Source organism: Xenopus laevis, chromosome 5L (assembly GCF_017654675.1).
Source record: "Xenopus laevis strain J_2021 chromosome 5L, Xenopus_laevis_v10.1, whole genome shotgun sequence".
NCBI classification, from domain to species: domain Eukaryota; kingdom Metazoa; phylum Chordata; class Amphibia; order Anura; family Pipidae; genus Xenopus; species Xenopus laevis.
Window position 1 is genome coordinate 53891491 of NC_054379.1, and position 16526 is coordinate 53908016.

The following is a 16526-nucleotide window of genomic DNA, read 5'->3' on the forward strand; positions in this document are numbered from 1 at the left end:
AGCTCAAAGTGATTTGTGACTGAATTGAAGTGCAAATTTAAGAGCTATAATGGCATTGATTAGGTCTCATTTACGTGCAATTATACTCGCCAGAAATTGAATGCATCATTTGCATCAGATCACAAGTGCAACTTCCCCTCACAGCTACTATTTTACTGAATTATAAGCAAAAAAAGCTGCTTTCTGCACAGTTTGCAGCTTTCAGCAATAAAGTACCGTAATTGTTTCACTAAAAATGCTTCATTGCCTAAACTAAAGACGGAATGATAAATCCAAAGGACAGTTGTCAGACTGCTATTCTATATCTTACATATTGGTATAATTTCAGATAAATGGCAAACCAATAAAAATAAGGCCTAAAACAGAGGACTGGCTCAAGGGTCTGCATGAGGAAATTGCCCGAAACAGAGATAGCATTGCACCCATGTCACCGAATGCCAACTCCTGCCTGCTCGAGGAGAACTTTGATTTCACCAGTTTGGATTATGAGTCAGAAGGTCTGTATAATGAGCGGAGGCCACTAAATGTTTTGTTTAATTACCTTTTGTATTAAAATATGTTGCGTTATACTGATAGGTTTACTAAAGAACTAGAAGTGTCTTTGATGTTATTACTGCTGTGAATTAGATTAATTCATTTAAAAGGGAAATGGCAACATGCTCAAAATAACCCTAGCATATTGAAACTGAGGGTGGGGGACAAAAACATCAATATCTATCCCATTCACTTTAGGAATTGCTGCAATAAAGTGTTGTGTCATTTATCTGCACTGTGTTCTAACAGGTCATCCTCATTCAAATTAAATGTAGGCAATATTGCTTTGTTTCCCGCCCACATTAATACTATATGCTTGGGCTACAACCACTTCAAGTTGTCGTGTCTTTTGTTACTGTATATGGAAAAGTGGTGTAAATGAGACAGAAGACCCAGAGGTGTTATATGTCCAGGGATATAGTCAAGGTGAAGGTCCTCAATAAATTATGGGCCCCTTTATGAAACCTTGATTTTTTTTTCTGGTCAGGGAAAAATCGTATTATTAGAGATTTATCATACCCCAAAGCTGTTAAAAATCCAAATCTGAAATTACTAAATCTCAAACCTGTCAAGGTCATGTAGAAGTCAATGGCAGATGTCCCTGATGTTGTTTCTTGACATAGTGATACGCACTGAATAATCGGATAAATTAGGGTTTTCATCCGATAATTTATAAAAGTCAAGTTTTCACAACAAAAAATAAAAAAAAATTCGTTTTTGGAGCGTCAATTGTACAATTTGAATTGATGCTCAATTTTGTCATGCTGTTTTGTTGCTCTGAGTTTGTTGAGAAAAATTGATAAATTAGTTAAAATCATAGAAGGGAGTTTGGGTGGATTTGTTTTTATAAACCAATGCGATTAATTAGAGTTTTAGTAAATGTGCCCCTAAGTATCAGTATAAATATACAAAACAGTAAGCTATGGACACACAGGCTGTTGTCAGCTGCTGTTTTCAGCCTGTGTAATTGGGCTGACCTCAGCCTGTGTGTGTGACCACTGAGCAGATCTGCTTCTCTTAAAAAATTCTCTGCAAAAATACGCAGGCTGAAAACAGACGCTGACAACAGCCTTTGTGCCCATAGCCTAATAAAAGCCACTACATTTGTTTAGGAGCAATAACCTTGGGCAACAAGTAGGTAAGATGTTTGCTTTTAAACAGGTGACCAATAAATGATACCTGCTGATTGCTTGCTGTATGGTACTGTACTGGACAAACATTGCATCTTATTTTTTTTATCTCATAACCCCATTGTATCCTCAAGATTTGTGGAGATTTGGCTGTAAGGCCAATACACTTCTATGCTATACTGTCTCACATGCTCCATGTGCCCAAAAAAGTAAATATCCTTTCATCAAAGAAACTAGTATTCTGAGTGTCTATGGCATGCACAAATGGAGAAAGGTGTTCATAATGTAGGTCTCTGCACCTTCAGTTAATCTCTGTTATTTATGCTGTAGCATTTCTCCACCAGTCATGTCCTCCTCTTCCCAAAACTTTCAATATGCTTGTTCTGAACTATATTAAAAGAACAAAGTATACAGTATAACCCCACTTTTTTTCATACCCAGAAATTACAGTTTCCCGAAAAGTACACCTGCTCCGGCACAGGTTAACACCATTCATTTCTTCCCACTTTTCAAGATTTCCCGAAATTTACTTAATTAATTAATTTTTAGCGGCCCCTGTGAAACCGTAAAAGCGGGGTTCCACTGTATTTACACTTATTAATTGTCTGCTCCCCGTTATTATTCATGTTAATGTGTTACCTGTTTTGCTTTTTTCTGACTGGCGTGCCAAACCCTGTTTGAAAATGATTAAGAGGTATCAAAATGGGATACAATGTCTGACCACTATCTCATGAGCTATTACGTGGCTTTCTTGCATTAGTTGTTAAAGAATTCTGTTCCTAGGTGATATATTGGATGATGATGCAGATGACTTGATGCCGCAGCATCTGGAGACCAACAAACCCTCTGCTGTCTGTGACATGTCTGTAGATGATTCTGTAGCGTGTGCAGTGAAGGCTCCCCAAGTGACTTCAAAGAAACCACATTCGTTCAAAGGTAAAACTTTTTTGTTTACTACAGATATAAAATAAAGAGTACACATGGTACAATCTATTTACATAACACGTTTTCTTATCTTATTAATTGCTAATGTAAAATATTTTCCTTTAACTAAACTCACTGGCAAGTTGATCAAGAAAGTGAGAGTGTGGCCTGTATCAAACCTTATAATAGTAGACCAATACGAATTAAAGGAAAACTATACCCCCAAACAATGTAGGCCTCTATAAAAATAAATTGCATAAAACAGATCATATGTAAAACCCTGCTTCATGTAAATCAACCTTTTTCATAATAATATACTTTTTTTTTGTACGGTAACATGAGCCAATTCACAGACAGAGTTCTGGCTTTTACTTCCACATTTCTTCCTGTTACAGTTAGAGCTGCAGTATTTCTGGTCAGGTGATCACTGAGGCAGCACACAGACCATCACAAAATGGTGGTTCAAGGCAAAAAGGGCAATATTTACTTAAATATATATACCACAATTTGGTAAGATTCTTTAATATGCCACTTAATATGTTGTAAACTATCTGTTGCTTAAATATTTATTTTGGAGGTATAGTTTTCATTTAATGGCAGGAGAGACACCAGCTTAGGACTTCCTCTGGATGAATCTTTAGGTGACAGTCTTTCAATGAATTTTAGAAATCATAGCAAAAATGTGGCAATAATTTTAAAGTAGGCATATTGTATGAAAAACAAGAATGTGCCAGTGCATTCAGCTCTTTTAAATATAGAATGAATGTGCTTTATTGTTGTGTCTTAGGGGTACACCACTAACAATAACAACTTGACCAATTCCAGAAGCAGCAGGATGGCAGGAGTTACCTAGCATGATCTGACAGTAGCCAGATGTAGGACTGAGCCATAACCCTTTATTTGCTGTTATTTAGATGATGCAGATTTGATGGCCTTAAAGAAAGAACTAGAGGCTGTTGGGGAGTATCGCTCTCGGTCGCCAAGTAGGTCTTTATCAGTCCCTAACAGACCTCATTCACGCCCACCACCACCACCACAGAGACCTCCACAGAGACCACCTCCTCCAAGTAAGGCTGCATATCAGGCATATTACTTTACAGATTAAGAAACCATGTTTATATCAAAACATGAATTTGTTTTAGACTGCTGGTTAGACAAGGCATTTGCACTGGTTTTGCACTTTCAGATTTCCTGCTGTTTTGAAACCCTCTGTAGTAAAAATACAACTTGCATATTGTTACTTTGTGAAACTTTTTATTTATTAAAAAAAAATTTTTTGAAGTTGGGGGCCATTTTGTCTCTGAATTGCCTTTGGCCTATTTTGATAACGTATAGCATTGTAACAAGAGGTTTGTCAAAAAGCCTTGTTGCTTTAGATATCTGTCTGTGCAATTGCATTTGAGCAGAAACTGAACTTATATGTAAGACAGTGAAACCAACGTTACTTCTAGGCTATATATGTAACACCAACACAAATGTTACTATTAAAATCCGGTTCAGGCCTGGTGTATGTTGGTGGAAAACATAAAGAATAAGCAGGATAAAGATAATGAACATGCACCCAGTCCGAATAATAGATTCCTTACTACAAAGCATGTTTTTAGAAGCAGATTTCATTAGAAAATATTCCTAAACTGGAAGTCAGAGTCTGTGTGTGTGTGTGTACACATACCACACACACACATATATATATATATATATATATATATATATATATATATATATATATATATATATATATATATTTATGTGTGTGTGTGTGTGTGTGTGGTATGTGTCTGTGGTATGTGTCTGTTGTGTTCAGTTATGGGTAGTATGTTAACAAGTCTTTTTCTTTTGACAGAAAGCAATCATCAAGCCTCAGCTGTGCAAATTGCTAAACCTTTTTCCGGTACACCACAATATCCTGTAAGTCTGAAAGCATCTATTATCTAGATATGAAAACTTTCTATGCTATTGTTTCAATCTAGGTGGGGGGGAGCTAAGGTCACAATCATTGCAAAAATGTCCTCCCTTGTCTTTATTGTGATACAAAACCGATTTTGTGTATGCTTCATTAAAAAATTGCATGCTATTTTTTGCATGGTGTTTTTTTCTGCCAGATGGCCCATTTGTGCCTGTGTTGGCATCCTTATTGCTGCAAAATTGCACCTGTATTGTGCTATACAACATGGACTGGCATGAACCCAAAGTGCAATGCAAGAGCACTCTTGTTTTTTTTCTTGCGTTTCCTTTGTTGGCGCTTTAGGGCCAAGGCACAGAGTGCTGGACTGTAGACTACAAGGGGGCCCTAGTGAGGGTTATGTAGGTGAACCCCCATGGGCCCAAGAAATGTTGGGTGCAGGTAGTGCCCTGTTGCTCAAAATTCAGGTACAAGTTTGTGACATAGAAATTCACACATGGGGTAGAATATTGCATTACAGCTATTCACCTGTTTTTTGCAGTTTTTAAAATAAATGAGCTGTAAGGGCAGTGGCACACTGAGTGTTTTGTTGTCCACACAATTTCTTGCTTGTGGATGGGCAGGCAGTGCTTGTTTTAAAGGTGAAGTAAAGTCTAAAATAGAATAAGGCTAGAAATGCTGTATTTTGTATACTAAACATAACATGAACTTACTGCACCACAAGCCTAATCAAACAAATGATTTATGCTTTCAAAGTTGGCCACAGGGGGTCACCATCTTGTAACTTTGTTAAACATCTTTGCAAGACAAAGACTGTGCACATGCTCAGTGTGGTCTGCGCTTAGGGATTGTCATAGATTATCAAAACAGCACAAGTCAAACACAGCAAGACTGATTAATAATCAGAATAGGCAGACTGCACTGGGTCCTGTGTTGTCATGTAATCTAATATGGATTTTATAGTTTTTGTATTGTTTGATGCAAACTTTCTCCAACTCTGCAGAACCAGTGGCTGCAGCAAAATAATCCTCCAAATAGAATCCCAGTTTATCTGTTTAAATCTGGCTCCATGATCTTTGTCCCTGCAACTGGAATTCGAAACAATAAAGGGGATATAAAGGCAAAAATAAAATCCAACACAAATCTCTACATAGTCACTGACTGCTCTACATGGAAACAAACAAAGCTGCTTGAGTTCTGCGTGACTGGGAAGTAAGGCGGGAACTCCGCCTGCTGTTCATAAGTATGATTGTTTCCCTGCAGAGCAGTTAGGGACAATTCCTATCCACAGCAGTATATGAAGGGTGAATTTCATTGCATACAGTCAGGTTTCTTATAAAAAAAGGGTACACTTTTTTTAATTAAAGTATTTGGAGATAGTTTTCTTTTTCATTAAAAAAGTAAAAATGACATTTTATTTTTTTGCCTTTACATGCCCTTTAAGGGGCATGCTACATGTCTTGGCACATTGCAGAACATAGTGTGCAAAGTGCTTTACAAACTGCATGGTGCATTGTAAATGGCACCTATAATGTGGCATGATGATGGTGTTAGTGCCTTAGTACCTATATAACTGATACACATTGCTGCATCTTTACTCCTAGTGTCTGTGTTCAACATAATTTATATGACCTATAGTAACTGTTGGATTGTTTCTGTCAAAGTCTTTAGCAATGTCTGGTATCAGCAAACCTTACAATGTGAAACAGATTAAGGCCACTACAACTCAGGAGGCAGAAGAAGCTATTCGGTGGCTGATGGATAACAACAAAGGTAAGAACAGTAAACTATGTTAAAGAGCACCTTAGTAGAACATTTTCTCCTTCTGAGGTTTAGGCTAATAATACTATGGGGAAACAATACTACTTGGGCCACAAAATGCTTCTAGGTTGCACAATGCCTTCTTCCCTGGGAGGAAAACACTGGTTTGGGGAGCCATTTTGGGACTCTAAGCATGTGCCTAATGAATAGTGTTTCAGATTGCTCATTATGCATATCATTTATGTATAGTCGGATGGGGGGAGGTCTCCCCTGATCTTACATCACACAAATTTTCTATAAGAGGTGAACTGGGAGACTCAATCAGTATGCACATGTCTGACCACACATGGAAGGGAGGTTCCAAATAAAAGATGGACAGTTAACATCTACTCACTGTTTATCAGGCAATATGCATTGTCTTCAAGTTGCAAGGGTAGATCAGCCATTGTGGCAAACATTAAAATGTCTGGTATGTAACAACAGAAGGACTTTAGAACTATGGACTTAATCTTTAAATGGTAAAATTATATGTAGAGAATGCTCTGTTTCAAACAGGTGAAACCCAAGAGTACTGTATTAAATATTGTATTTTGCGCTATAATTAATTTATGGAATGTATTTTCAGACTGTATGCGGTTCATCCATTCATTATTTATTCATTTGAAAACAAGAGTTTTTGTAAAGCAGGAACATGTTCATTTTCATCAGATATTTTAATATGTTTCAGACAAACAAGAAGTGTCTCAGACTGGTGTACGTCAACAAAACAGTAATTTGAATGAAAAGCCAAAGAATTCACCACAGAAGGTTGTCCCAGCCTCAGAGCTAGCTCTGGTGCCACAAAGGCCGCCACCAAGGGTTCCCAGCACAAAGCAAAAATCTGAAGCGAAGCCTGAACCTGTAAGCATGTTTATTGGATAAGAAAAATGTATAGACAGTTTAATAATAGTGATGTATGGGATTATATGCCCACGATCAATTCCTTTTCTGGTTCTCTGATCATTAAAAAAATTGCAAGCCCTTTTTATTTGTGTAGGAACTGTAAGACTACAATTAATATGATTATAACTCATAGTATGGGTAATATTATTCTATAGAATATACAAGAAGACATGCTGGATAAAATAGACAATTATTTGTAAAGTGGGGCATGTCCGGAAAATAATAAAAATACACAGTTTAATATTAGTGATGTATAGGATTATATGCCCACGATCAATTCCTTTTCTGGCTCTCTGATCATCTAAAAAGCTGCAATCCCTTTTCATTTGTGAAGGAACTCTAAGACGACAATTAATATGATTATAATGCAATTTTTTGCGGTCGATTGACAATCTTGAAAGGAGTCTTTTGCTCACTGAGCAGGACCTAGCGGGGTCAGATAGTTTGGGGGGAACAGAACAGCAGCAGGATGTTGAGGCAGCTAGCTGGGTGACAGTTAGAAAATCTAAGGTGGGCAAAAGGAAAATGGAGGCTGATCCGGAGATTATACATCGCAACAAATTTGCCAGCTTGTGTGAAGATGATGGGAGTATGAACTCTGGATTGGCAATTCTAGATGGGGCTGATCTCTAACAGCCGGAAGACCAGTTTCTCTAGTAGTGGTGGGGAGGAGAGTAGAGTCAGGCCTAAGCAGATTGTGGTTGTAGGGGACTCAATTATTAGGAAAGTGGATAGGGTAACAGTTTGCTGTCTACCTGGTGCCAGGGTTCGGCATGTGGTTGATCGGATAGACAAATTATTGGGTGGGGCTGGGCATGACCCAGCTGTCTTAGTGCATATCGGTACTAATGACAAAATAAATGGTAGATGGAAGACCTTAAAGAATGATTTCAGGGATCTAGGCTTTAAGATCAAGGAAAGGTCTTCCAATGTCATCTTTTCTGAAATTTTTCCTGTGCCACGTGCAAGTTTAGGAAAACAGCGGGAGTTTAGGGAGCTAAATGCGTGGCTCAAGTCTTGGTGCAGGAAGGAAGGGTTTGGGTTCCTAGAGCACTGGGCCGATTTTTCCTTGGGGTACAACCTATACAGTCGTGACGGTTTGCACCTCAATGGAAGGGGGTCCGCGGTGCTAGGGGAAAGAATGGCTAAGAGGTTGGAGGAGTGTTTAAACTAGGCAAGGGGGGGGGGTGGGTGAGATAACGAATTATGGGGAAGCTAGGGTAGACGGGGCAGTGGGGTTAGTAAGGGGTCATGGGGGAGGAGTGAGGGGGGCATACAGTTTACCAGCTAAGGAGGTCCCTCTGTTACAAGGAAAACAGAATAATACTAACTTAACGTATAATTCTTCACTAAGTAATGCAAATTTCAAAAGTAAAAGTAGTAACCTCCGCTGTATGCTGGCAAATGCACGGAGTTTGTCAGGTGAAATGGGAGACCTGGAATTAATTGCATGCTCTAAAAATTATGATATAATTGGTATCACTGAGACCTGGTGGGATGAAACATGTGACTGGATTGTGAATTTAAATGGTTACACCCTTTTTAGGAGGGACAGAGGGATTAAAAAGGGTGGAGGGGTGTGTTTGTATGTAAAGCCTGAATTAAAGCCATGCGCTAAAGAAATAACAATAGCTGGCACTGGTGAGGGTGTAGAATCACTCTGGGTAGAGATTTGGACTGGGCAAAAGGTAACAAAAAGAATTATCATTGGTGTATGCTATAAACCACCTCGTATAAGTGTCGAGTATGAAGCCCAGCTACTCTTGCAGATACAAGCGGCTTCACAGCTGGGTCAAGTTATTACTATGGGTGACTTCAATTACCCAGACATTGACTGGGGTAATGGGGTTGCTAAGACAGAAAAAGCTAGTAGGTTTGTAAATATGCTGAATGACAACTTTTTATTCCAGCTCGTTCAAGAACCTACTTGGAATAACTCTCTTTTGGACCTTGTAATAACTAACAATACTGAACTCATCTCTAACATTTGTGTGGGTGAGCATTTAGGGAATAGTGATCATAACATGGTCTCCTTTGAGATTCTGTTGCAGAAGCAATTCTATAAGGGAGTAACTAAAACACAAAATTTCAGACGTGCAAACTTTGACAGTATAAGGGCATCTCTGCAACATATTAAGTGGGAAATGCTTTTCACAGGGTTAAACACAGAACAAAAATGGGAAGTCTTTAAAATGGTGCTTAATAAATATACTTGTCAGTATATTCCACTTGTAAGCAAGGAACGTCGTTGCAAAGCAAAACCTTTTTGGTTCAATAGAAGCGTTGGTGTTGAGGTGGGTAAGAAAAGACGTGCTTTTAAGGCTTTCAAGTTAGCTGGTACAGCCGAAACATTTATAAGGTACAAAGAGGCCAATAAATCATGCAAGGAAGCTATAAGGCAAGCTAAAATTGCTATAGAAAAGGATATTGCAGCTAGCAGTAAAAAAAATCCAAAATTATTTTTTAAATATGTTAAAAAATGAAGCAGGAAGGGGTGGGACCCTTACTATCAGAGGGGGGTCAGCTGGTTGATGAAAAAAAAATAAAAGCGCAGATTCTGAACTCATATTTTTCATCTGTCTACACAAATGAGGAACCAGTAAGTGAAGGTTTCCTTCTTAACAGTCCCAATTCTAGTAATACAACTAATGATGCATGGTTCACACATGAAGAAATTCAAAAGAGACTAGAACATGTTAAGATTAACAAAGGTCCAGGGCCAGATGGTATTCATCCCAGGGTAATTAGCGAGCTTAGCTCTGTGATTGCCAAACCTCTTTACTTAATTTTTCAGGATTCATTGAGATCTGGCATAGTGCAGAGAGACTGGCGAATTGCTAATGTGGTGCCTCTATTCAAAAAAGGATCCCGTTCTCAGCCTCAAAACTATAGGCCAGTTAGTCTGACGTCAGTGGTAGGAAAGCTTTTCGAAGGGTTAATAAAGGATAAGATACTGGACTTCATAGCAAATCACAATACTATGAGTTTGTGCCAGCATGGTTTTATGCGTAATAGATCTTGCCAGACTAACTTCATTTCTTTTTATGAGAATGTAAGTAGAGACCTCGATTCTGGGATGGCAGTGGATGTGATTTACTTAGACTTTGCTAAAGCATTTGATACAGTGCCACACAAAAGGTTACTGGTTAAATTAAGGAATGTTGGCCTGGAACATAGTATTTGTACCTGGATAGAGAATTGGCTAAAAGATAGACTACAAAGAGTGGTGGTAAATGGAACATTTTCTAATTGGACCAGTGTTGTTAGTGGAGTACCGCAGGGCTCTGTACTAGGTCCCTTGCTTTTCAACTTGTTTATTAATGACCTGGAGGTGGGCATTGAAAGTACTGTTTCAATTTTTGCAGATGATACTAAATTGTGCAGAACTATAGGTTCCATGCAGGATGCTGCCACTTTGCAGAGTGATTTGTCTAAACTGGAAAACTGGGCAGCAAACTGGAAAATGAGGTTCAATGTTGATAAATGCAAGGTTATGCACTTTGGCAAAAATAATATAAATGCAAGTTATACACTAAATGGCAGTGTGTTGGGAGTTTCCTTAAATGAGAAGGATCTAGGGGTCTTTGTAGATAACACGTTGTCTAATTCTGGGCAGTGTCATTCTGTGGCTACTAAAGCAAATAAAGTTCTGTCTTGCATAAAAAAGGGCATTAACTCAAGGGATGAAAACATAATTATGTTTTCCCTGGTAAGGCCTCATCTGGAGTATGCAGTTCAGTTTTGGACTCCAGTCCTTAAGAGGGATATAAATGAGCTGGAGAGAGTGCAGAGACGTGCAACTAAATTTGTTAGAGGGACGGAAGACTTAAATTATGAGGGTAGACTGTCAAGGTTGGGGTTGTTTTGTCTGGAAAAAAGGCACTTGCGAGGGGACATGATTACACTTTACAAGTACATTAGAGGACATTATAGACAAATGGCAGGGGACCTTTTTACCCATAAAGTGGACCACCGTACCAGAGGCCACCCCTTTAGACTAGAAGAAAAGAACTTTCATTTGAAGCAACGTAGGGGGTTCTTCACAGTCAGGACAGTGAGGTTGTGGAATGCACTGCCGGGTGATGTTGTGATGGCTGATTCAGTTAATGCCTTTAAGAATGGCTTGGATGATTTTTTGGACAGACATAATATCAAAGGCTATTCTGATACTAAGCTCTATAGTTAGTATAGGTATGGGTATATAGAATTTAATTAAAAGTAGGGATGGGTGTATGTATGGATGCTGGGTTTTCATTTGGAGGGGTTGAACTTGATGGACTTTGTCTTTTTTCAACCCAATTTAACTATGTAACTATGTAACTATAACTCATAGTATGGGTAATATTATTCCATAGAATATACAAGAAGACATGCTGGATAAAATAGACAATTATTTGTAAAGTGGGGCAGGTCCAGACTGGCAATCTGTGGATCCTGGCAAATGCCAAAGGGGCTGCTGTGAGGTCCCATAGATAGTCACTATTTAGTGAGCTGGTGGAGGGCTGTTTGAGCCTCTGTGTAAGGTCACAAATGCCCGGGAGTAGGGTGGCACATATTAAGGGGCAGCATGCTGCTCATCTGCACCTTAAGTTTTCACAGGGCATACAGGAAATCTCCTGCGTGTCCTGCCTCGTAGAAAATTGAAGGCTGCACACACACGATTTTATAAGGGTGTTGGCAGGGTGCGACCTCTTGGTGCCGTAACAAGAAATCTGGCCCTGAATACCACTGTTGATTCTAAATGCCAGTTTGGGCCTAAAGTGGGGCATCAAACTAGTAAAGGGTCTCTGAGATCACTATAAATACATATAATTGTGTATATCTGTGGGACTGCAAATAGTACACGTGCATGCAGTATGTATAAACAGAAATGCAATAGGGGTCATTTAGAAAATGTAATGCAGGGTGCAAAGTGAAAAAAAAGGCACAATCTGTCATTTGTTTGCACTTTGCACCCTGCTTTCCAGCTAAAAGGAATTTCCTCAAAGCACTCAGAAGCAGCCCCACAAATACAGTTAGGGGGCAAAATGGGGGACTTTACCTTCCTCTATATTAAGTAGCAAACAAGTATGCAGCATCCCTGGATGTTTAGTGCAAGAGTATTCTTTTGTAGGGATGCACCGAATTCAGATTTCGGTTCAGGATTCTGTCTTTTTCAGCAGGATTCGGCCGAATCCTTGTGCCTGATCGAACCAAATCTGATCCCTAGTTTGCATATGTAAATTAGGGGCGGGTAAGGAAATCACTTAACTTTTCTTCACAAAAGAAGAATGTTTTAAATTCTTTCCTGCCCCTAATTTGCATATGCAAATGCAATGCAAATTAGGATTCGGTTAGGAAGTCTGCCTAATCTTTCTCTGGGGATTTGGCCAAGTCCCAAATAGTAGATTCGGTGCATCCCTTTTCTTTTGTGCAGATAGCAAAAAGGCAGCAAAACCCCCTCCTGCTAAAATAATGAACAAGTTCTGTGTATGAGAAGAGTTCCCTTTAAAAGGAGTGCTAACCAGACATTCAATGTATGGGTTGAAACCCAACCAGGTTTGTGTTTTACTAAACTTTGAGATAGTGAGATCTAATTGTAGCTTTCTTGCCTTCTTTTATCCCCACAGGCTTTCAATTCAAAGCAGAAGGCAAATGAACAAGCTTGTGGTGTTCCTGCTAAGCCACTGCCTCATGTCGATGTCTTGGACTGTGCAAGCACTTCAAAACTACCCCCAACTGTACCGCCCATACCAAAACTAGAGGTTCATTTAAATTCTGTAGATCCTGAAAAGTCACACAGTGCTGTTATACTAACCAGATCAGAAATAGAAATGTGTAAGGATGATGTGGAAAAAGATCAAAATAGCACTTTGGATTCTGCATCCTCCACACAACTGGCCACTGTGGATAATATATTACTCGATTTAAACATCAGTGATGCTGGAAAACTTAAGCAGTCAGTCCCTTTACCCAACTTGGATTCTGACCTCGACTTAATGAACTTCGAAGATGCTCCACCAAAGATAGCACCTGAAGTAAAGCCTCATGTAACGGGCCAGAATATTGCATTTAAAAGCCCTCAAATACCTGAATCTGTGGCCTCTAATAATGTCCAAAATGTACGTCCTGTACCTAAACCAAGAACACTGCCACCATCTCAGATTGCCAAAATTCATCAACGGAAACTAAGTGATGAGATATCGTCAGCAACTCAAGTTATTCCAATGCAAGACCATTCATTTATTCCAAAGGCTCCGCCACGCAGAAAAAAATCTGCTCCTGCTGCTTTTCACCTTCAGGTTTTACAGAGTAACAGTAACCTCTTGTTGGGTGATGCATCAAACAATAATAATACAAATACTGAAGGAGGATTGTCTGTACAAAGACATGCCGAGCATTCCAACACAGAAAGTACAGCGAGTGAGAACGTCCATCCACCTGGTGCTCAAACATTAAAGGAAGAGTTTACTGGAAACTGCTCCGAGTCACTTAATCAGTAATTTGAAAAACTTTAGGGTCTCCTTGGGGATTTCACAAAACTTGAAACCACTGTCATTTAACCTATTTAAATCCTGCCATTTTTTTAAACCTACAGCATTTCTTATAGGCAATCTTTACGTGAAAGCGTTTTACTTCTGGCACGTCTCATTCTCTTGTAAAATGTGTTTTTAGTACAGTTGAGGTGAGAATGGCTGTTACGCAGTTACTGAGGCCTTAAAAAATAATAAAACATCAAATATTAAGATTTGTTGTGTATGTTTTCAAACATGAGCTAATATATAGATATTGTAGCGTGATTTAACTCGTTGAATGCCAACTGATCTTTAAATGTTAAATTACAAGCAATTTTCAGTATTAAGGGCTCTTAGAGGTAATTTCTGAGGGCAACTTAGAAAAACCATAAAAGTGTGTGTGTGTGACTTTTTCTGTAGCAGGTTGTATGGCTCTAAATACCTAAATCATGGAGAAATGTCATTTATTTACAATGCATAAAAATGATGTATGCAATATGCATTTTTTTAACATGAGTTCATTGAATCGGTCTTGTGCTGCTTGTTGCCTATTGTTTAAAAAAAACATTTTTTTTTCAAATTTCTTAAGCCAATTTTATCACATGAACTTCTATTGTCACATCAGTTTTTTTACTTTGATGGGGAGTTTTACCTCCAGAGATATGGGAAGTAATTTGTTCCCTTATACACAACCTCTATATGGTTTGCTTGGAGTGGTCAAACATCTGTGGACATAACTCCCTTAGTGATCATATTGTGTGGTACGACTGCTATATAGATTATATATTCTTTATATGAAAGTTTCTTTCAACGATAATGATTTGAACTTACATTTTACCATGACATCAGATACTGCTGAGATTAATTTTCTATATTTAACTCTTATGGATAACATTTCCACTGGAAAGATTGAACTCAGGATCTATTCTAAACTCACTTCAGGCAATACCATATTATGGGCTAGTAGTTATCATCATAAACATATCGGTTTGTAAGGTATAAACTTAATTGTACTAACTTAGAAATGTTTAGTGAATAAGTAAAGATTCTCAGTTCAAATTTGAAAAAAGAGGCTATTCAGACTGCCTTAAACTTCTTACAGTAAGGAATTATCCAGAGAAAAATACTACTAAACAAAATATTTGTATTTTTTTATTACGGACTTGAGCTCAGAATTTCACAATATTAGCTGGATTGTTATTCTTAATCTTATTTTAAAAACCCCAGTCTAAAGGTGTATCCAGGAGAGCACCTACTCTAAGTAATACATTATCTCCCAGTTTAATATCTTCATGGTCAAAGTAAGGATACTTTGCTATCATTTAAGGGCAGTTATGAGTGTGGCAAGCACACACTTTACCTTTACAGTTACAGGAAATGTTATTACAATAAAACATAATGCAAATACAGTACAAAAAGGATTGTATATTGGTTCCAGTGCAAACATTGTGAAAAACAATATGTAGACCATACAGTACGTAGTATTAAAAGACAGAATCAGAGACCACAGAAATGCAACTGATAATCAGTACACCAGAGTCTAAAGAAAATTGAACAGGTACCAATAGGTTTAAGAAAGGGAGACTTGCTGTGTCCTTTTAACTTAAGGGAAGATAGGATTCTGACTATGGATACAAGAAAATCAAAGGGTTTAAACATGACATATGATATTGATTCTCTTTTCCAGTTTTACTTTTTATGTCTTTAATGCAGGTATGAGATCTGTTATTCGGAAACCCATTATCCAGAAAGCTCTAAATTACGGAAAGGCCATCTCCCATAAAATCCATTTTATCTAAATAATCCAAATTTTTACAAATTATTTTCTTTTTCTCTGTAAATAAAACAGTATCTTGTACTTGATCCAAACTAAGATATAATTAATCCTTATTGGAAGCAAAATCAGCCTATTTAATGTTTACATGATTTCTAGTAGACAAAGTATGAAGATCCAAATTACAAATATCCGTTAGCCGGAAAACCCCAGGTCCCAAACATTCTGGATAACAGGTCCCATACATGTACAGTCGATTATATGTACTCTATATATTGCAAATAATTGGTTTTGGTTTTAACTGTGAGGTCCAGCAGAGGGTGTTAATCTGTATTTGTATAATTCATGCTGGTATTATTGGTCTGTGTAGTCCGAAATGGCTCAGGCATTGCTATTCTCGCTAAATTGAATAAAAATCATTGTTCGGAGTGCCGCTCATCATCTTATTTGGAGCATGAGAGTATGATATCATAGAAGTAGGAGTGTATGAGAGCAAGCAAGTGCAGGAGCATGAGAGTGGAAGAGTATGGAAGTATTTGAATATATAAGCAGAAGAGTGTGGGAGTGGAAGAGTATGGGTGCATAAAAGTGTCAGGCAGATTTATCAAAGGTCGATAGATACAGTTTTTTTTTACCTCGAATGACCTCAAAACTCGAATAGTATCTTATATAAAGGAGAAGGAATGTCTTCTTCCACTTGGGGGTGCCAAATGTTAGGAATCCCCAAGTGATTGTATTGACTTACCTGAAAACCCTGGGCCATTGCTTCTATCAGCTGAAAACTGCACCGGCCCGGGGTTATACCAGTGAGCACCACGGAGCGATCCTCTTCCGGCTTTCTTCTCGCGGCTGTGCATGCGCATTACAGTAAAAAGCTGAACTTTAACTAAGTTGGTTTTTTTTTGTTCTAATGCGCATGTGTCTGCCCCAGGAAATTTTAAGAAAGAAGAAGTCGTGCTCGCTGGAATAACCCTGGGCTGGTGCAGTTTTCTGCTGATAGGAGCACCGGCCTGGGGTTTCAGGTAAGTAAATACAATCACTTGGGGATGCCACTTGTGTACCGA

General features: G+C 38.4%; 1 protein-coding gene across 3 annotated transcripts in view; it reads left to right on the forward strand.

Annotated features, from left to right (window-relative positions):
* Positions 1 to 15344, forward strand: part of synj2.L (synaptojanin 2 L homeolog) — a 72246-nt gene extending 56902 nt beyond the window's left edge. For all 3 annotated transcript variants that reach the window (XM_018263087.2, XM_041562768.1, XM_041562767.1), the window contains exons 21-27: positions 329 to 497; positions 2448 to 2600; positions 3503 to 3655; positions 4432 to 4496; positions 6156 to 6264; positions 6980 to 7152; positions 12804 to 15344. In XM_018263087.2, the coding sequence (XP_018118576.2) occupies positions 329 to 497; positions 2448 to 2600; positions 3503 to 3655; positions 4432 to 4496; positions 6156 to 6264; positions 6980 to 7152; positions 12804 to 13676 (1695 nt within the window). In that variant the 3' untranslated portion in view covers positions 13677 to 15344. The remainder of the gene's footprint in view (positions 1 to 328; positions 498 to 2447; positions 2601 to 3502; positions 3656 to 4431; positions 4497 to 6155; positions 6265 to 6979; positions 7153 to 12803) is intronic.
* Positions 15345 to 16526: the final 1182 nt, after the last annotated feature.